At 42.2% G+C, this 24,150-nt stretch overlaps 1 protein-coding gene across 5 annotated transcripts in view; it reads right to left on the reverse strand.

Annotated features, from left to right (window-relative positions):
• Window positions 1-19,865: 19,865 nt before the first annotated feature.
• The window catches only part of LOC129845914 (receptor-type tyrosine-protein phosphatase F-like), a 93,514-nt gene continuing 89,229 nt past the window's right edge, over window positions 19,866-24,150 (reverse strand). For 3 of the 5 annotated variants that reach the window (XM_055913852.1, XM_055913854.1, XM_055913855.1), the window contains 3 exons: window positions 21,776-22,217; window positions 21,459-21,598; window positions 19,866-20,221 (listed from right to left, as the gene is read on the reverse strand). In XM_055913852.1, the coding sequence (XP_055769827.1) occupies window positions 20,040-20,221; window positions 21,459-21,598; window positions 21,776-22,217 (764 nt within the window). In that variant the 3' untranslated portion in view covers window positions 19,866-20,039. The remainder of the gene's footprint in view (window positions 20,222-21,458; window positions 21,599-21,775; window positions 22,218-24,150) is intronic. The other 2 variants (XM_055913853.1, XM_055913856.1) reach the window with 2 other exon arrangements.

Genomic DNA, 24,150 nt, shown 5'->3' on the forward strand with positions numbered 1-24,150 from the left:
AGCACCTTATGTCCATATCCTACAGCACCATATGTTCATATCCTAAAGCACCGTATGTCCATATCCTACAGCAACTTATGTCCATATCCTACAGCACCTTATGTTCATATCCTACAGCACCATATGTCCATATCCTACAGCACTTTATGTCCATATCCTATAGCACCTTATGTCCATATCCTACAGCACCTTATGTCCATATCCTATAGCACCTTTTGTCCATATCCTACAGCACCTTATGTTCATATCCTACAGCACCATATGTACATATCCTACAGCACCTTATGCCCATATCCTACAGCACCTTATGTTCATATCCTACAGCACCATATGTCCATATCCTACAGCACCTTATGCCCATATCCTACAGCACCTTATGTTCATATCCTACAGCACCTTATGTCCATATCCTACAGCACCTTATGTCCAAATCCTACAGCACCTTATGTCCGTATCCTATAGCACCTTATGTCCGTATCCTACAGCACCTTATGTTCATATCCTACAGCACCTTATGTCCATATCCTACAGCACCTTATGTCCATATCCTACAGCACCATATGTCCATATCCTACAGCACCATATGTTCAAATCCTGAAGCACCGTATGTCCATATTCTACAGCACTTTATGTCCATATCCTATAGCACCTTTTGTCCATATCCTACAGCACCTTATGTTCATATCCTACAGCACCATATGTACATATCCTACAGCACCTTATGCCCATATCCTACAGCACCTCATGTTCATATCCTACAGCACCATATGTTCATATCCTACAGCACCTTATGCCCATATCCTACAGCACCTTATGTCCATATCCTACAGCACCTTATGTTCAAATCCTACAGCACCTTATGTCCATATCCTATAGCACCTTATGTCCATATCCTACAGCACCTTATGTCCATATCCTAATGCACCTTATGTCCGTATCCTACAGCACCTTATGTCCATATTCTACAGCACCTTATGTTCATATCCTATAGACCCTTATGTCCATATCCTACAGCACCTTATGTCCATATCCTACAGCACCTTATGTTCATATCCTACAGCAGCTTATGTTCATATCCTACAGCACCATATGTCCAAATCCTACAGCACCTTATGTTCATATCCTACAGCACCTTATGTCCATATCCTACAGCATCTTATGACCATATCCTACAGCACCTTATGTCCATATCCTACAGCACCTTATGTTCATATCCTATAGCACCTTATGTCCATATCCTACAGCACCTTATGTCCATATCCTACAGCACCTTATGTTCATATCCTACAGCAGCTTATGTTCATATCCTACAGCACCATATGTCCAAATCCTACAGCACCTTATGTTCATATCCTACAGCACCTTATGTCCATATCCTACAGCATCTTATGACCATATCCTACAGCACCTTATGTCCATATCCTACAGCACCTTATGTTCATATCCTATAGCACCTTATGTCCATATCCTACAGCACCTTATGTCCATATCCTAAAGCACCATATATCCATATATACTACAGCACATTATGTTCATATTCTACAGCAACTTATGTCCATATCCTACAGCACCTTATGTCCATATCCTACAGCACCTTATGTTCATATCCTACAGCACCTTATGTCCATATCCTACAGCACCTTATGTCCACATCCTACAGCACCTTATGTCCATATCCTACAGCACCTTATTTCCATTTCCTACAGCACCTTATGTTCATATCCTAAAGCACCGTATGTCCATATCCTACAGCACCTTATGTCAATATCCTACAGCACCTTATGTCCATATCCTACAGCACATTATGTCCATATCCTACAGCACCTTATGTCCATATCCTACAACACCATATGTTCATATCCTAAAGCACCTCATGTCCATATCCTACAGCACCTTATGTCCATATTCTACAGCACCTTATGTTCATATCCTACAGCACCTTATGTCCATATCCTACAGCACCTTATGTCCATATCCTACAGCACCTTATGTCCATATCCTACAGCACCTTATGTCCATATCCTACAGCACCATATGTTCATATCCTACAGCACCATATGTCCATATCCTACAGCACCTTATGTCCATATCCTACAGCACCTTATGTTCATATCCTACAGCACCTTATGTCCATATCCTACAGCACCTTATGTCCATATCCTACAGCACCTTATGTCCATATCCTATAGCACCTTATGTCCGTATCCTACAGCACCTTATGTTCATATCCTACAGCACCTTATGTTCATATCCTACAGCACCTTATGTCCATATCCTACAGCACCTTATGTCCATATCCTACAGCACCATATGTTCATATCCTAAAGCACCGTATGTCCATATCCTACAGCACCTTATGTCCATATCCTACAGCACCTTATGTTCATATCCTACAGCACCTTATGTCCATATCCTACAGCACCTTATGTCCATATCCTACAGCACCTTATGTCCATATCCTACAGCACCTTATGTCCATATCCTACAGCACCATATGTTCATATCCTAAAGCACCGTATGTCCATATCCTACAGCAACTTATGTCCATATCCTACAGCACCTTATGTTCATATCCTACAGCACCATATGTCCATATCCTACAGCACTTTATGTCCATATCCTATAGCACCTTATGTCCATATCCTACAGCACCTTATGTCCATATCCTATAGCACCTTTTGTCCATATCCTACAGCACCTTATGTTCATATCCTACAGCACCATATGTACATATCCTACAGCACCTTATGCCCATATCCTACAGCACCTTATGTTCATATCCTACAGCACCATATGTCCATATCCTACAGCACCTTATGCCCATATCCTACAGCACCTTATGTTCATATCCTACAGCACCTTATGTCCATATCCTACAGCACCTTATGTCCAAATCCTACAGCACCTTATGTCCGTATCCTACAGCACCTTATGTTCATATCCTACAGCACCTTATGTCCCTATCCTACAGCACCTTATGTCCATATCCTACAGCACCTTATGTCCATATCCTACAGCACCATATGTCCATATCCTACAGCACCATATGTTCAAATCCTGAAGCACCGTATGTCCATATTCTACAGCACTTTATGTCCATATCCTATAGCACCTTTTGTCCATATCCTACAGCACCTTATGTTCATATCCTACAGCACCATATGTACATATCCTACAGCACCTTATGCCCATATCCTACAGCACCTTATGTTCATATCCTACAGCACCATATGTTCATATCCTACAGCACCTTATGCCCATATCCTACAGCACCTTATGTCCATATCCTACAGCACCTTATGTTCAAATCCTACAGCACCTTATGTCCATATCCTATAGCACCTTATGTCCATATCCTACAGCACCTTATGTCCATATCCTAATGCACCTTATGTCCGTATCCTACAGCACCTTATGTCCATATTCTACAGCACCTTATGTTCATATCCTATAGACCCTTATGTCCATATCCTACAGCACCTTATGTCCATATCCTACAGCACCTTATGTTCATATCCTACAGCAGCTTATGTTCATATCCTACAGCACCATATGTCCAAATCCTACAGCACCTTATGTTCATATCCTACAGCACCTTATGTCCATATCCTACAGCATCTTATGACCATATCCTACAGCACCTTATGTCCATATCCTACAGCACCTTATGTTCATATCCTATAGCACCTTATGTCCATATCCTACAGCACCTTATGTCCATATCCTAAAGCACCATATATCCATATATACTACAGCACCTTATGTTCATATTCTACAGCAACTTATGTCCATATCCTACAGCACCTTATGTCCATATCCTACAGCACCTTATGTTCATATCCTACAGCACCTTATGTCCATATCCTACAGCACCTTATGTCCACATCCTACAGCACCTTATGTCCATATCCTACAGCACCTTATTTCCATTTCCTACAGCACCTTATGTTCATATTCTACAGCACCATATGTCCATATCCTACAGCACCTTGTGTCCATATCCTACAGCACCTTATGTCCATATCCTACAGCACCTTATGTTCATATCCTACAGCACCTTATGTTCATATCCTACAGCACCTTATGTCCATATCCTATAGCACCTTATGTCCATATCCTACAGCACCTTATCTCCATATCCTACAGCACCTTATGTTCATATCCTTCAGCACCTTATGTTCATATCCTATAGCACCTTATGTCCCTATCCTACAGCACCTTATGTCCATATCCTACAGCACCTTATGTCCATATCCTACAGCACCTTATGTTCATATCCTACAGCATCTTATGTCCATATCCTATAGCACCTTATGTCCATATCCTACAGCACCTTATCTCCATATCCTACAGCACCTTATGTTCATATCCTACAGCACCTTATGTCCATATCCTATAGCACCTTATGTCCATATCCTACAGCACCTTATCTCCATATCCTACAGCACCTTATGTTCATATCCTTCAGCACCTTATGTTCATATCCTATAGCACCTTATGTCCCTATCCTACAGCACCTTATGTCCATATCCTACAGCACCTTATGTCCATATCCTACAGCACCTTATGTTCATATCCTACAGCACCTTATGTCCCTATCCTACAGCACATTATGTCCATATCCTACAGCACCTTATGTCCCTATCCTACAGCACCTTATGTTCATATCCTATAGCACCTTATGTCCATATCCTACAGCACCTTATGTTCATATCCTACAGCACCTTATGTCCATATCCTACAGCACCTTATGTCCATATCCTACAGCACCTTATGTCCATATCCTACAGCACCTTATGTCCATATCCTATAGCACCTTATGTCCATATCCTACAGCACCTTATGTCCATATCCTACAGCACCTTATGTCCATATTCTACAGCACCGTATGCCCATATCCTATAGCACCTTATGTTCATATCCTATAGCACCTTATGTCCATATCCTACAGCACCTTATGTCCATATCCTATAGCACCTTATGTCCATATCCTACAGCACCTTATGTCCATATCCTACAGCACCTTATGTACATATCCTACAGCACCTTATGTTCATATTCTACAGCAACTTATGTCCATATCCTACAGCACCTTATGTCCATATCCTACAGCACCTTATGTTCATATCCTACAGCACCTTATGTCCATATCCTACAGCACCTTATGTCCACATCCTACAGCACCTTATGTCCATATCCTACAGCACCTTATTTCCATTTCCTACAGCACCTTATGTTCATATTCTACAGCACCATATGTCCATATCCTACAGCACCTTGTGTCCATATCCTACAGCACCTTATGTCCATATCCTACAGCACCTTATGTTCATATCCTACAGCACCTTATGTTCATATCCTACAGCACCTTATGTCCATATCCTATAGCACCTCATGTCCATATCCTACAGCACCTTATCTCCATATCCTACAGCACCTTATGTTCATATCCTTCAGCACCTTATGTTCATACCCTATAGCACCTTATGTCCCTATCCTACAGCACCTTATGTCCATATCCTACAGCACCTTATGTCCATATCCTACAGCACCTTATGTTCATATCCTACAGCACCTTATGTCCCTATCCTACAGCACCTTATGTCCATATCCTACAGCACCTTATGTCCCTATCCTACAGCACCTTATGTTCATATCCTACAGCACCTTATGTTCATATCCTTCAGCACCTTATGTTCATATCCTATAGCACCTTATGTCCCTATCCTACAGCACCTTATGTCCATATCCTACAGCACCTTATGTCCATATCCTACAGCACCTTATGTTCATATCCTACAGCACCTTATGTCCCTATCCTACAGCACCTTATGTCCATATCCTACAGCACCTTATGTCCCTATCCTACAGCACCTTATGTCCATATCCTACAGCACCTTATGTTCATATCCTTCAGCACCTTATGTTCATATCCTATAGCACCTTATGTCCCTATCCTACAGCACCTTATGTCCATATCCTACAGCACCTTATGTCCATATCCTACAGCACCTTATGTTCATATCCTACAGCACCTTATGTCCCTATCCTACAGCACCATATGTCCATATCCTACAGCACCTTGTGTCCATATCCTACAGCACCTTGTGTCCATATCCTACAGCACCTTATGTCCATATCCTACAGCACCTTATGTTCATATCCTACAGCACCTTATGTTCATATCCTACAGCACCTTATGTCCATATCCTATAGCACCTTATGTCCATATCCTACAGCACCTTATCTCCATATCCTACAGCACCTTATGTTCATATCCTTCAGCACCTTATGTTCATATCCTATAGCACCTTATGTCCCTATCCTACAGCACCTTATGTCCATATCCTACAGCACCTTATGTCCATATCCTACAGCACCTTATGTTCATATCCTACAGCACCTTATGTCCCTATCCTACAGCACCTTATGTCCATATCCTACAGCACCTTATGTCCCTATCCTACAGCACCTTATGTTCATATCCTATAGCACCTTATGTCCATATCCTACAGCACCTTATGTTCATATCCTACAGCACCTTATGTTCATATCCTACAGCACCTTATGTCCATATCCTACAGCACCTTATGTCCATATCCTACAGCACCTTATGTCCATATCCTACAGCACCTTATGTCCATATCCTACAGCACCTTATGTCCATATCCTACAGCACCTTATGTCCATATTCTACAGCACCGTATGTCCATATCCTATAGCACCTTATGTTCATATCCTATAGCACCTTATGTCCATATCCTACAGCACCTTATGTCCATATCCTATAGCACCTTATGTTCATATCCTACAGCACCTTATGTCCATATCCTACAGCACCTTATGTACATATCCTACAGCACCTTATGTTCATATTCTACAGCAACTTATGTCCATATCCTACAGCACCTTATGTCCATATCCTACAGCACCTTATGTTCATATCCTACAGCACCTTATGTCCATATCCTACAGCACCTTATGTCCACATCCTAGAGCACCTTATGTCCATATCCTACAGCACCTTATTTCCATTTCCTACAGCACCTTATGTTCATATTCTACAGCACCATATGTCCATATCCTACAGCACCTTGTGTCCATATCCTACAGCACCTTATGTCCATATCCTACAGCACCTTATGTTCATATCCTACAGCACCTTATGTTCATATCCTACAGCACCTTATGTCCATATCCTATTGCACCTTATGTCCATATCCTACAGCACCTTATCTCCATATCCTACAGCACCTTATGTTCATATCCTTCAGCACCTTATGTTCATATCCTATAGCACCTTATGTCCCTATCCTACAGCACCTTATGTCCATATCCTACAGCACCTTATGTCCATATCCTACAGCACCTTATGTTCATATCCTACAGCACCTTATGTCCCTATCCTACAGCACCTTATGTCCATATCCTACAGCACCTTATGTCCCTATCCTACAGCACCTTATGTTCATATCCTATAGCACCTTATGTCCATATCCTACAGCACCTTATGTTCATATCCTTCAGCACCTTATGTTCATATCCTATAGCACCTTATGTCCCTATCCTACAGCACCTTATGTCCATATCCTACAGCACCTTATGTCCATATCCTACAGCACCTTATGTTCATATCCTACAGCACCTTATGTCCATATCCTACAGCACCTTATGTCCATATCCTACAGCACCTTATGTCCCTATCCTACAGCACCTTATGTTCATATCCTACAGCACCTTATGTTCATATCCTACAGCACCTTATGTTCATATCCTACAGCACCTTATGTCCATATCCTACAGCACCTTATGTCCATATCCTACAGCACCTTATGTCCATATCCTATAGCACCTTATGTCCATATCCTACAGCACCTTATGTTCATATCCTACAGCACCTTACGTTCATATTCTACAGCACCATATGTTCAAATCCTAAAGCACCGTATGTCCATATCCTACAGCACCTTATGTCCATATCCTACAGCACCTTATGTTCATATCCTACAGCACCTTATGTCCATATCCTACAGCACCTTATGTCCATATCCTACAGCACCTTATGTCCAAATCCTACAGCACCTTATGTTTATATCCTACAGCACCTTATGTTCATATCCTACAGCACCTTATGTCCATATCCTACAGCACCTTATGTCCATATCCTACAGCACCTTATGTCCATATCCTACAGCACCATATGTTCATATCCTAAAGCACCGTATGTCCATATCCTACAGCACCTTATGTCCATATCCTTCAGCACCTTATGTCCATATCCTACAGCACATTATGTCCATATTCTACAGCACCTTATGTCCATATCCTACAACACCATATGTTCATATCCTAAAGCACCTCATGTCCATATCCTACAGCACCTTATGTCCATATCCTACAGCACCTTATGTCCATATCCTACAGCACCTTATGTCCATATCCTACAGCACCATATGTTCATATCCTACAGCACCATATGTCCATATCCTACAGCACCTTATGTCCATATCCTACAGCACCTTATGTCCATATCCTACAGCACCTTATGTCCATATCCTATAGCACCTTATGTCCGTATCCTACAGCACCTTATGTCCATATCCTACAGCACCTTATGTTCATATCCTACAGCACCATATGTCTATATCCTACAGCACTTTATGTCCATATCCTATAGCACCTTATGTTCATATCCTACAGCACCATATGTCCAAATCCTACAGCACCTTATGTTCATATCCTACAGCACCTTATGTCCATATCCTACAGCATCTTATGACCATATCCTACAGCACCTTATGTCCATATCCTACAGCACCTTATGTTCATATCCTATAGCACCTTATGTCCATATCCTACAGCACCTTATGTCCATATCCTAAAGCACCATATATCCATATATACTACAGCACAATATGTTCATATTCTACAGCACCATATGTCCATATCCTACAGCACCTTGTGTCCATATCCTACAGCACCTTATGTCCATATCCTACAGCACCTTATGTTCATATCCTACAGCACCTTATGTTCATATCCTACAGCACCTTATGTCCATATCCTATTGCACCTTATGTCCATATTCTACAGCACCTTATCTCCATATCCTACAGCACCTTATGTTCATATCCTTCAGCACCTTATGTTCATATCCTATAGCACCTTATGTCCCTATCCTACAGCACCTTATGTCCATATCCTACAGCACCTTATGTCCATATCCTACAGCACCTTATGTTCATATCCTACAGCACCTTATGTCCCTATCCTACAGCACCTTATGTCCATATCCTACAGCACCTTATGTCCCTATCCTACAGCACCTTATGTTCATATCCTATAGCACCTTATGTCCATATCCTACAGCACCTTATGTTCATATCCTTCAGCACCTTATGTTCATATCCTATAGCCCCTTATGTCCCTATCCTACAGCACCTTATGTCCATATCCTACAGCACCTTATGTCCATATCCTACAGCACCTTATGTTCATATCCTACAGCACCTTATGTCCATATCCTACAGCACCTTATGTCCATATCCTACAGCACCTTATGTCCCTATCCTACAGCACCTTATGTTCATATCCTACAGCACCTTATGTTCATATCCTACAGCACCTTATGTTCATATCCTACAGCACCTTATGTCCATATCCTACAGCACCGTATGTCCATATCCTACAGCACCTTATGTCCATATCCTATAGCACCTTATGTCCATATCCTACAGCACCTTATGTTCATATCCTACAGCACCTTACGTTCATATTCTACAGCACCATATGTTCAAATCCTAAAGCACCGTATGTCCATATCCTACAGCACCTTATGTCCATATCCTACAGCACCTTATGTTCATATCCTACAGCACCTTATGTCCATATCCTACAGCACCTTATGTCCATATCCTACAGCACCTTATGTCCAAATCCTACAGCACCTTATGTTTATATCCTACAGCACCTTATGTTCATATCCTACAGCACCTTATGTCCATATCCTACAGCACCTTATGTCCATATCCTACAGCACCTTATGTCCATATCCTACAGCACCATATGTTCATATCCTAAAGCACCGTATGTCCATATCCTACAGCACCTTATGTCCATATCCTACAGCACCTTATGTCCATATCCTACAGCACATTATGTCCATATTCTACAGCACCTTATGTCCATATCCTACAACACCATATGTTCATATCCTAAAGCACCTCATGTCCATATCCTACAGCACCTTATGTCCATATCCTACAGCACCTTATGTCCATATCCTACAGCACCTTATGTCCATATCCTACAGCACCGTATGTTCATATCCTACAGCACCATATGTCCATATCCTACAGCACCTTACGTCCATATCCTACAGCACCTTATGTCCATATCCTACAGCACCTTATGTACATATCCTATAGCACCTTATGTCCGTATCCTACAGCACCTTATGTCCATATCCTACAGCACCTTATGTTCATATCCTACAGCACCATATGTCTATATCCTACAGCACTTTATGTCCATATCCTATAGCACCTTATGTTCATATCCTATAGCACCATATGTCCAAATCCTACAGCACCTTATGTTCATATCCTACAGCACCTTATGTCCATATCCTACAGCATCTTATGACCATATCCTACAGCACCTTATGTCCATATCCTACAGCACCTTATGTTCATATCCTATAGCACCTTATGTCCATATCCTACAGCACCTTATGTCCATATCCTAAAGCACCATATATCCATATATACTACAGCACAATATGTTCATATTCTACAGCAACTTATGTCCATATCCTACAGCACCTTATGTCCATATCCTACAGCACCTTATGTTCATATCCTACAGCACCTTATGTCCATATCCTACAGCACCTTATGTCCACATCCTACAGCACCTTATGTCCATATCCTACAGCACCTTATTTCCATTTCCTACAGCACCTTATGTTCATATTCTACAGCACCATATGTCCATATCCTACAGCACCTTGTGTCCATATCCTACAGCACCTTATGTCCATATCCTACAGCACCTTATGTTCATATCCTACAGCACCTTATGTTCATATCCTACAGCACCTTATGTCCATATCCTATAGCACCTTATGTCCATATCCTACAGCACCTTATCTCCATATCCTACAGCACCTTATGTTCATATCCTTCAGCACCTTATGTTCATATCCTATAGCACCTTATGTCCCTATCCTACAGCACCTTATGTCCATATCCTACAGCACCTTATGTCCATATCCTACAGCACCTTATGTTCATATCCTACAGCACCTTATGTCCCTATCCTACAGCACCTTATGTCCATATCCTACAGCACCTTATGTCCCTATCCTACAGCACCTTATGTTCATATCCTATAGCACCTTATGTCCATATCCTACAGCACCTTATGTTCATATCCTACAGCACCTTATGTTCATATCCTACAGCACCTTATGTCCATATCCTACAGCACCTTATGTCCATATCCTAAAGCACCTTATGTCCATATCCTACAGCACCTTATGTCCATATCCTACAGCACCTTATGTCCATATCCTACAGCACCTTATGTCCATATCCTACAGCACCATATGTTCATATCCTACAGCACCATATGTCCATATCCTACAGCACCTTATGTCCATATCCTACAGCACCTTATGTCCATATCCTACAGCACCTTATGTCCATATCCTATAGCACCTTATGTCCGTATCCTACAGCACCTTATGTCCATATCCTACAGCACCTTATGTTCATATCCTACAGCACCATATGTCTATATCCTACAGCACTTTATGTCCATATGCTATAGCACCTTATGTTCATATCCTACAGCACCATATGTCCAAATCCTACAGCACCTTATGTTCATATCCTAAAGCACCATATATCCATATATACTACAGCACATTATGTTCATATTCTACAGCAACTTATGTCCATATCCTACAGCACCTTATGTCCATATCCTACAGCACCTTATGTTCATATCCTACAGCACCTTATGTCCATATCCTACAGCACCTTATGTCCACATCCTACAGCACCTTATGTCCATATTCTACAGCACCTTATTTCCATTTTCTACAGCACCTTATGTTCATATTCTACAGCACCATATGTCCATATCCTACAGCACCTTGTGTCCATATCCTACAGCACCTTATGTCCATATCCTACAGCACCTTATGTTCATATCCTACAGCACCTTATGTTCATATCCTACAGCACCTTATGTCCATATCCTATAGCACCTTATCTCCATATCCTACAGCACCTTATCTCCATATCCTACAGCACCTTATGTTCATATCCTTCAGCACCTTATGTTCATATCCTATAGCACCTTATGTCCCTATCCTACAGCACCTTATGTCCATATCCTACAGCACCTTATGTCCATATCCTACAGCACCTTATGTTCATATCCTACAGCACCTTATGTCCCTATCCTACAGCACCTTATGTCCATATCCTACAGCACCTTATGTCCCTATCCTACAGCACCTTATGTTCATATCCTATAGCACCTTATGTCCATATCCTACAGCACCTTATGTTCATATCCTACAGCACCTTATGTTCATATCCTACAGCACCTTATGTCCATATCCTACAGCACCTTATGTCCATATCCTAAAGCACCTTATGTCCATATCCTATAGCACCTTATGTCCATATCCTACAGCACCTTATGTCCATATCCTACAGCACCTTATGTCCATATTCTACAGCACCGTATGTCCATATCCTATAGCACCTTATGTTCATATCCTATAGCACCTTATGTCCATATCCTACAGCACCTTATGTCCATATCCTATAGCACCTTATGTCCATATCCTACAGCACCTTATGTCCATATCCTACAGCACCTTATGTACATATCCTACAGCACCTTATGTTCATATTCTACAGCAACTTATGTCCATATCCTACAGCACCTTATGTCCATATCCTACAGCACCTTATGTTCATATCCTACAGCACCTTATGTCCATATCCTACAGCACCTTATGTCCACATCCTACAGCACCTTATGTCCATATCCTACAGCACCTTATTTCCATTTCCTACAGCACCTTATGTTCATATTCTACAGCACCATATGTCCATATCCTACAGCACCTTGTGTCCATATCCTACAGCACCTTATGTCCATATCCTACAGCACCTTATGTTCATATCCTACAGCACCTTATGTTCATATCCTACAGCACCTTATGTCCATATCCTATAGCACCTTATGTCCATATCCTACAGCACCTTATCTCCATATCCTACAGCACCTTATGTTCATATCCTTCAGCACCTTATGTTCATATCCTACAGCACCTTATGTCCCTATCCTACAGCACGTTATGTCCATATCCTACAGCACCTTATGTCCATATCCTACAGCACCTTATGTTCATATCCTACAGCACCTTATGTCCCTATCCTACAGCACCTTATGTCCATATCCTACAGCACCTTATGTCCCTATCCTACAGCACCTTATGTTCATATCCTATAGCACCTTATGTCCATATCCTACAGCACCTTATGTTCATATCCTTCAGCACCTTATGTTCATATCCTATAGCACCTTATGTCCCTATCCTACAGCACCTTATGTCCATATCCTACAGCACCTTATGTCCATATCCTACAGCACCTTATGTTCATATCCTACAGCACCTTATGTCCCTATCCTACAGCACCTTATGTCCATATCCTACAGCACCTTATGTCCCTATCCTACAGCACCTTATGTTCATATCCCACAGCACCTTATGTCCATATCCTACAGCACCTTATGTCCACATCCTACAGCACCTTATGTCCATATCCTACAGCACCTTATTTCCATTTCCTACAGCACCTTATGTTCATATTCTACAGCACCATATGTCCATATCCTACAGCACCTTGTGTCCATATCCTACAGCACCTTATGTCCATATCCTACAGCACCTTATGTTCATATCCTACAGCACCTTATGTTCATATCCTACAGCACCTTATGTCCATATCCTACAGCACCTTATGTCCATATCCTACAGCACCTTATCTCCATATCCTACAGCACCTTATGTTCATATCCTTCAGCACCTTATGTTCATATCCTATAGCACCTTATGTCCCTATCCTACAGCACCTTATGTCCATATCCTACAGCACCTTATGTCCATATCCTACAGCACCTTATGTTCAAATCCTACAGCACCTTATGTCCCTATCCTACAGCACCTTATGTCCATATCCTACAGCACCTTATGTCCCTATCCTACAGCACCTTATGTTCATATCCTATAGCACCTTATGTCCATATCCTACAGCACCTTATTTTCATATCCTACAGCACCTTATGTTCATATCCGACAGCACCTTATGTCCATATCCTACAGCACCTTATGTCCATATCCTACAGCACCTTATGTCCATATCCTATAGCACCTTATGTCCATATCCTATAGCACCTTATGTCCATATCCTACAGCACCTTATGTCCATATTCTACAGCACCGTATGTCCATATCCTATAGCACCTTATGTTCATATCCTATAGCACCTTATGTCCATATCCTACAGCACCTTATGTCCATATCCTATAGCACCTTATGTCCATATCCTACAGCACCTTATGTCCATATCCTACAGCACCTTATGTACATATCCTACAGCACCTTATGTTCATATTCTACAGCAACTTATGTCCATATCCTACAGCACCTTATGTCCATATCCTACAGCACCTTATGTTCATATCCTACAGCACCTTATGTCCATATCCTACAGCACCTTATGTCCACATCCTACAGCACCTTATGTCCATATCCTACAGCACCTTATTTCCATTTCCTACAGCACCTTATGTTCATATTCTACAGCACCATATGTCCATATCCTACAGCACCTTGTGTCCATATCCTACAGCACCTTATGTCCATATCCTACAGCACCTTATGTTCATATCCTACAGCACCTTATGTTCATATCCTACAGCACCTTATGTCCATATCCTATAGCACCTTATGTCCATATCCTACAGCACCTTATCTCCATATCCTACAGCACCTTATGTTCATATCCTTCAGCACCTTATGTTCATATCCTATAGCACCTTATGTCCCTATCCTACAGCACCTTATGTCCATATCCTACAGCACCTTATGTCCATATCCTACAGCACCTTATGTTCATATCCTACAGCACCTTATGTCCCTATCCTACAGCACCTTATGTCCATATCCTACAGCACCTTATGTCCATATCCTACAGCACCTTATGTTCATATCCTATAGCACCTTATGTCCATATCCTACAGCACCTTATGTTCATATCCTTCAGCACCTTATGTTCATATCCTATAGCACCTTATGTCCCTATCCTACAGCACCTTATGTCCATATCCTACAGCACCTTATGTCCATATCCTACAGCACCTTATGTTCATATCCTACAGCACCTTATGTCCCTATCCTACAGCACCTTATGTCCATATCCTACAGCACCTTATGTCCCTATCCTACAGCACCTTATGTTCATATCCTACAGCACCTTATGTTCATATCGTACAGCACCTTATGTTCATATCCTACAGCACCTTATGTTCATATCCTACAGCACCTTATGTCCATATCCTACAGCACCTTATGTCCATATCCTATAGAACCTTATGTCCATATCCTACAGCACCTTATGTTCATATCCTACAGCACCTTATGTTCATATCCTACAGCACCGTATGTTCAAATCCTAAAGCACCGTATGTCCATATCCTACAGCACCTTATGTCCATATCCTACAGCACCTTATGTTCATATCCTACAGCACCTTATGTCCATATCCTACAGCACCTTATGTCCATATCCTACAGCACCTTATGTCCAAATCCTACAGCACCTTATGTTTATATCCTACAGCACCTTATGTTCATATCCTACAGCACCTTATGTCCATATCCTACAGCACCTTATGTCCATATCCTACAGCACCTTATGTCCATATCCTACAGCACCATATGTTCATATCCTAAAGCACCGTATGTCCATATCCTACAGCACCTTATGTCCATATCCTACAGCACCTTATGTCCATATCCTACAGCACATTATGTCCATATTCTACAGCACCTTATGTCCATATCCTACAACACCATATGTTCATATCCTAAAGCACCTCATGTCCATATCCTACAGCACCTTATGTCCATATCCTACAGCACCTTATGTCCATATCCTACAGCACCTTATGTCCATATCCTACAGCACCATATGTTCATATCCTACAGCACCATATGTCCATATCCTACAGCACCTTATGTCCATATCCTACAGCACCTTATGTCCATATCCTACAGCACCTTATGTCCATATCCTATAGCACCTTATGTCCGTATCCTACAGCACCTTATGTCCATATCCTACAGCACCTTATGTTCATATCCTACAGCACCATATGTCTATATCCTACAGCACTTTATGTCCATATCCTATAGCACCTTATGTCCATATCCTACAGCACCTTATGTCCATATCCTATAGCACCTTTTGTCCATATCCTACAGCACCTTATGTTCATATCCTACAGCACCATATGTACATATCCTACAGCACCTTATGCCCATATCCTACAGCACCTTATGTTCATATCCTACAGCACCATATGAACATATCCTACAGCACCATATGTTCATATCCTAAAGCACCGTATGTCCATATCCTACAGCACCTTATGTCCATATCCTACAGCACCTTATGTCCATATCCTACAGCACCTTATGTCCATATCCTACAGCACCATATGTTCATATCCTAAAGCACCTCATGTCCATATCCTACAGCACCTTATGTCCATATCCTACAGCACCTTATGTTCATATCCTACAGCACCTTATGTTCATATCCTACAGCACCTTATGTTCATATCCTACAGCACCTTATGTTCATATCCTACAGCACCTTATGTCCATATCCTACAGCACCTTATGTCCATATCCTACAGCACCGTATGTTCATATCCTAAAGCACCGTATGTCCATATCCTACAGCACCTTATGTCCATATCCTACAGCACCTTATGTTCATATCCTACAGCACCTTATGTCCATATCCTACAGCACCTTATGTCCATATCCTACAGCACCTTATGTCCATATCCTACAGCACCTTATGTCCATATCCTATAGCACCTTATATCCATATCCTACAGCACCATATGTCCATATCCTACAGCACCTTATGTCCATATCCTATAGCACCTTTTGTCCATATCCTACAGCACCTTATGTCCATATCCTACAGCACCTTATGTTCATATCCTACAGCACCTTATGTCCATATCCTACAGCACCTTATGTCCATATCCTACAGCACCTTATGTCCATATCATACAGCACCATATGTTCATATCCTAAAGCACCGTATGTCCATATCCTACAGCACCTTATGTGCATATCCTACAGCACCTTATGTCCATATCCTACAGCACCTTATATCCATATCCTACAGCACCTTATGTCCATATCCTATAGCACCTTTTGTCCATATCCTACAGCACCTTATGTTCATATCCTACAGCACCATATGTACATATCCTACAGCACCTTATGCCCATATCCTACAGCACCTTATGTTCATATCCTACAGCACCATATGAACATATCCTACAGCACCATATGTTCATATCCTAAAGCACCGTATGTCCATATCCTACAGCACATTATGTTCATATCCTACAGCACCTTATGTCCATATCCTACAGCACCTTATGTCCATATCCTACAGCACCTTATGTTCATATCCTACAGCACCATATGTTCATATCCTAAAGCACCTCATGTCCATATCCTACAGCACCTTATGTTCATATCCTACAGCACCTTATGTCCATATCCTACAGCACCTTATGTCCATATCCTACAGCACCTTATGTTCATATCCTACAGCACCTTATGTTCATATCCTACAGCACCTTATGTCCATATCCTACAGCACCTTATGTCCATATCCTACAGCACCTTATGTCCATATCCTACAGCACCTTATGTCCATATCCTACAGCACCTTATGTTCATATCCTACAGCACCTTATGTTCATATCCTACAGCACCTTATGTTCATATCCTACAGCACCTTATGTCCATATCCTACAGCACCTTATGTCCAAATCCTACAGCACCTTATGTTCATATCCTACAGCACCTTATGTTCATATCCTACAGCACCTTATGTCCATATCCTACAGCACCTTATGTCCATATCCTACAGCACCATATGTCCATATCCTAAAGCACCATATGTCCATATCCTACAGCACCTTATGTCCATATCCTACAGCACCTTATGTCCATATCCTACAGCACATTATGTCCATATCCTACAGCACCTTATGTCCATATCCTACAACACCATATGTTCATATCCTAAAGCACCTCATGTCCATATCCTACAGCACCTTATGTCCATATCCTACAGCACCTTAGGTTCATATCCTACAGCACCTTATGTTCATATCCTACAGCACCTTATGTCCATATCCTACAGCACCTTATGTCCATATCCTACAGAACCATATGTTCATATCCTACAGCACCATATGTCCATATCCTACAGCACCTTATGCCCATATCCTACAGCACCTTATGTTCATATCCTACAGCACCTTATGTCCATATCCTACAGCACCTTATGTCCATATCCTACAGCACCTTATGTCCATATCCTATAGCACCTTATGTCCGTATCCTACAGCACCTTATGTTCATATCCTACAGCACCTTATGTTCATATCCTACAGCACCTTATGTCCATATCCTACAGCACCTTATGTCCATATCCTACAGCACCGTATGTTCAAATCCTAAAGCACCGTATGTCCATATCCTACAGCACCTTATGTCCATATCCTACAGCACCTTATGTCCATATCCTACAGCACCTTATGTCCATATCCTACAGCACCTTATGTCCATATCCTACAGCACCTTATGTCCATATCCTACAGCACCTTATGTCCATATCCTACAGCACCGTATGTTCATATCCTAAAGCACCGTATGTCCATATCCTACAGCAACTTATGTCCATATCCTATAGCACCTTATGTTCATATCCTACAGCACCATATGTCCATATCCTACAGCACTTTATGTCCATATCCTATAGCACCTTATGTCCATATCCTACAGCACCTTATGTCCATATCCTATAGCACCTTTTGTCCATATCCTACAGCACCTTATGTTCATATCCTACAGCACCATATGTACATATCCTACAGCACCTTATGCCCATATCCTACAGCACCTTATGTTCATATCCTACAGCACATTATGTCCATATCCTACAGCACCTTATGTTCATATCCTATAGCACCTTATGTCCATATCCTACAGCACCTTATGTCCATATCCTACAGCACCTTATGTCCATATCCTACAGCACCTTATGTCCATATCCTACAGCACCTTATGTCCATATCCTACAGCACCTTATGTTCATATTCTACAGCACCATATGTCCATATCCTACAGCACCTTATGTCCATATCCTACAGCACCTTATGTCCATATCCTACAGCACCTTATGTTCATATCCTACAGCACCTTATGTTCATATCCTACAGCACCTTATGTCCATATCCTACAGCACCTTATGTCCATATCCTACAGCACCTTATGTCCATATCCTACAGCACCTTATGTCCATATCCTACAGCACCTTATGTCCATATCCTACAGCACCTTATGTCCATATCCTATAGCACCTTATGTCCATATCCTACAGCACCTTATGTCCATATCCTATAGCACCTTATGTCCATATCCTACAGCACCTTATGTTCATATCCTACAGCACCTTATGTCCATATCCTATAGCACCTTATGTCCATATCCTACAGCACCTTATGTTCATATCCTACAGCACCTTATGTCCATATCCTACAGCACCTTATGTCCATATCCTACAGCACCTTATGTCCATATCCTACAGCACCTTATGTCCATGGAACGGTAATTTTGCCACTGCTCCCTCAACAATCAGCACAGATGAAAGTTCCGCTATCTGATGTGAGACAATGACTCCTGTCAGGTTGTAGATGTTCTTCCTGACTTACCTTGAAAGGCACTTGAGACTTGTAGGTTTCTGGCACTTCCCAAGTCAGCAGGACAGAGGTCTTCATCACAGCTTTCACACCAAAGTTTTTGGTGAACTCTGGGGGAGTTGGAGGAGGGAGAAAGGGGGAGAGAGGGGACACACAGAGGATGAATTATAAAAGAGCAACGTCATCTGTACTTCCTATATAATGACAGCTAGGGGAACCCTAGAGCATCCTGGAAGATCAGTGCTTGAGTACACACATTAATAGTAGTAGACAGTAGTAGCAGACAGGGTTTAAGATAGATAGCTGACTAACAGCTTATGAAACATCTCTCTATTTTAGAAAAGTCCAAGTTCTCTGACCTGTACTTTTTAATGGTCATATTAAGGGATGTTATTGCATTTACACTTTAACACCAAGGTTACTCCCATGAGCTTTACTCTACATTCAACTATAGACACACACACGCACGAGCACACGCACGAGCACACGCACGAGCACACGCACGAGCACAAGCACACGCACAAGCACACGCACAAGCACACAAACAGACATACACACACACACAGTAGTATGAAGGTGCTAACTGGCACTGTGAAGCTTGACTATAAATAGCTAGCAGCAGGGGGATAAACATGTATTGATGTACCCTAATAACATGTAAGGAGTGTTCCCTGGTACTGCTGTACTGGTACTGCTGTACCACAGGAGGCTGCTGAGGGGAGGACGGCTCATAATAATGGCCAGAATTGGCCGAATGGCTTTGATACCATTCCAGTCATTCCACTCCAGCCATTACCATGAGCCCGTCCTCACCAATTAAGCTGCCACCAACCTCCTCTGTGCTGTACTGGTTACGCTGGACTGGTTCTGCCAATCTAGTCTAGTTGCCACCAGCTTTCACACACACACTGCTACGCATATGTTCCTCTCACATAACATCTGATCTGTCTGTGCCAGAGAGACTGGATGTATGTGTGTGTGTGTGTGTGTGTGTGTGTGTTTGTGAGATGTATGTGAGCGTGTGTGCGTGTGTGCGTGTGTGCGTGTGTGCGTGTGTGTGTGTGTGTGTGTGTGTGTGTGTGTGTGTGTGTGTGTGAGTGAATGAGTATGTTTTCATGGATCTGTGCATGTGGGTCTGGTGTGTCTGCACCTCTGTGAGACTATTTATTGAGATCAGCAGAGCTCACGAGGCATGGAGGTAGACACGATCATGCCCTATCTGGATGCGTGTGCGCGCGCGCGTGTGTCGGTTCCCCCGACCTTTGGGCTTACATGCAATGATCCCTGGTGCATAATGTGTGTACTCAAGCAATGGGGGTACAACAGAGTATGTGTGTGAGTACTCACCAGGCATGGAGGTAGACATGGTCCTACTCTGAATACTAGGACTGTTGGGTCCGGCTCCCTTGCTGGTGAAAGCCCTGACCCTGATGTCATAGGTGGTATCAGGCTGCAGCCCCATGATGGTCATCTGGGTCTCTATCGTGCTGTTGAGATAGAAACAATAAGATCGATTTTAGTGTTTTAATAAGAATAAGCATTTTATTGTGTTTGTGTCGTCAGAACTCCTTACAGAACATAAAATACAACAAAAAACATTGAGACTTTATAAAGGGCAGGGGACTGTACAGGGGACTGGAAAAAGTGAATAATCTTAATAATACCTATTGGTATTGTTCTGTTGGCTGTTGATATCTCTGTACACCACCACGTACTGGACGATCCTCCCGTTCCTCTCAGCCAGCGCCGGAGGCTCCCAGGCTAGCTTGGTAGTAGTCGTGGTCAGGCCAACGACACTCAGGTTCTGGGGGTAACTACTGGGCACATCGTCCGGAGTCGTAATCTCCTTCACGTACTCCTCGCCGGTGCCCGCCCGGTTCTTGGCGCAGAGCTTGAAGACGTACGTGGCGCCCTTGTGCAGGCCGGTGACGGTGAAGTGGTCATCTGTCTTCTTGAAGTCCTTTACAGTGAACGACTCCTCCTCCATACGTTTGTACTGAAGCTGGTAGCCAACATGCTCTCCCACCATCTCCTTCGGTGGTTGCCACTGGATGAGGGCTGTGTTACCAATGGTGGTACTGATCATCATAGTGGGCCTGCCTGGGACTAATGGGCAGAGAGAGGGATTAGGATCATTAGCATAATGATATACAGAAAATATACAGAAAATACCCGAGCTCTGAAGCAAGCTTCCAGAAAATTGGAACGGAAATGGCGCCAAACCAAACTGGAAGTCTTCCGACTAGCTTGGAAAGACAGTACCGTGCAGTATCGAAGAGCCCTCACTGCTGCTCGATCATCCTATTTTTCCAACTTAATTGAGGAAAATAAGAACAATCCAAAATGTATTTTTGATACTGTCGCAAAGCTAACTAAAAAGCAGCATTCCCCAAGTGAGGATGGCTTTCACTTCAGCAGTAATAAATTCATGAACTTCTTTGAGGAAAAGATCATGATCATGAGAAAGCAAATTACGGACTCCTCTTTAAATCTGCGTATTCCTCCAAAGCTCAGCTGTCCTGAGTCTGCACAACTCTGCCAGGACCTAGGATCAAGAGAGACACTTAAGTGTTTTAGTACTATATCTCTTGACACAATGATGAAAATAATCATGGCCTCCAAATCTTCAAGCTGCATACTGGACCCTATTCCAACTAAACTACTGAAAGAGAAGCTTCATGTGCTTGGCCCTTCTATGTTGAACATAATAAACGGCTCTCTATCCACCGGATGTGTACCAAACTCACTAAAAGTGGCAGTAATAAAGCCTCTCTTGAAAAAACCAAACATTGAGGCAGAAAATATAAAAAACTATCGGCCTATATCGAATCTTCCATTCCTCTCAAAACATTTTGAAAAAGCTGTTGCGCAGCAACTCACTGCCTTCCTGAAGACAAACAATGTATATGAAATGCTTCAGTCTGGTTTTAGACCCCATCATAGCACTGAGACTGCACTTGTGAAGGTGGTAAATGACCTTTTAATGGCGTCAGACCGAGGCTCTGCATCTGTCCTCGTGCTACTAGACCTTAGTGCTGCCTTTGATACCATCGATCACCACATTCCTTTGGAGAGATTGGAAACCCAAATTGGTCTACACGGACAAGTTCTGGCCTGGTTTAGATCTTATCTGTCGGAAAGATATCAGTTTGTCTCTGTGAATGGTTTGTCCTCTGACAAATCAACTGTACATTTCGGTGTTCCTCAAGGTTCCTTTTTAGGACCACTATTGTTTTCACTATATCTTTTACCTCTTGGGGATGTCATTCGAAAACATAATGTTAACTTTCACTGCTATGCGGATGACACACAGCTGCACATTTCAAGGAAACATGGTGAAGCCCCAAAATTGCCCTCGCTAGAAGCCTGTGTTTCAGACATAAGGAAGTGGATGGCTGAAAACGTTCTACTTTTAAACTCGGACAAAACAGAGATGCTTGTTCTAGGTCCCAAGAAACAAAGAGATCTTCTGTTGAATCTGACAATTAATCTTGATGGTTGTAAAGTCGTCTCAAATAAAACTGTGAAGGACCTCGGCGTTACTCTGGAACCTGATCTCTCTTTTGACGAACATATCAAGACTGTTTCAAGGACAGCTTTTTTCCATTTACGTAACATTGCAAAAATCAGAAATTTTCTGTCCAAAACTGATGCAGAAAAATTAATCCATGCTTTTGTTACTTCTAGGTTAGACTACTGCAATGCTCTACTTTCCGGCTACCCGGATAAAGCACTAAATGAACTTCAGTTAGTGCTAAATACGGCTGCTAGAATCCTGACTAGAAACCCCAAATTTTATCATATTACTCTAGTGCTAGCCTCCCTACACTGGCTTCCTGTTAAGGCAAGGGCTGATTTCAAGGTTTTACTGTTAACCTACAAAGCGTTACATGGGCTTGCTCCTACCTATCTTTCCGAGTTGGTTCTGCCGTACATACCTACACGTACGCTACGGTCACAAGACGCAGGCCTTCTAATTGTCCCTAGAATTTCTAAGCAAACAGCTGGAGGCAGGGCTTTCTCCTATAGATCTCCATTT

This window comes from Salvelinus fontinalis, unplaced genomic scaffold (assembly GCF_029448725.1).
Source record: "Salvelinus fontinalis isolate EN_2023a unplaced genomic scaffold, ASM2944872v1 scaffold_0402, whole genome shotgun sequence".
In the NCBI taxonomy this organism is placed as follows: Eukaryota; Metazoa; Chordata; class Actinopteri; order Salmoniformes; family Salmonidae; genus Salvelinus; species Salvelinus fontinalis.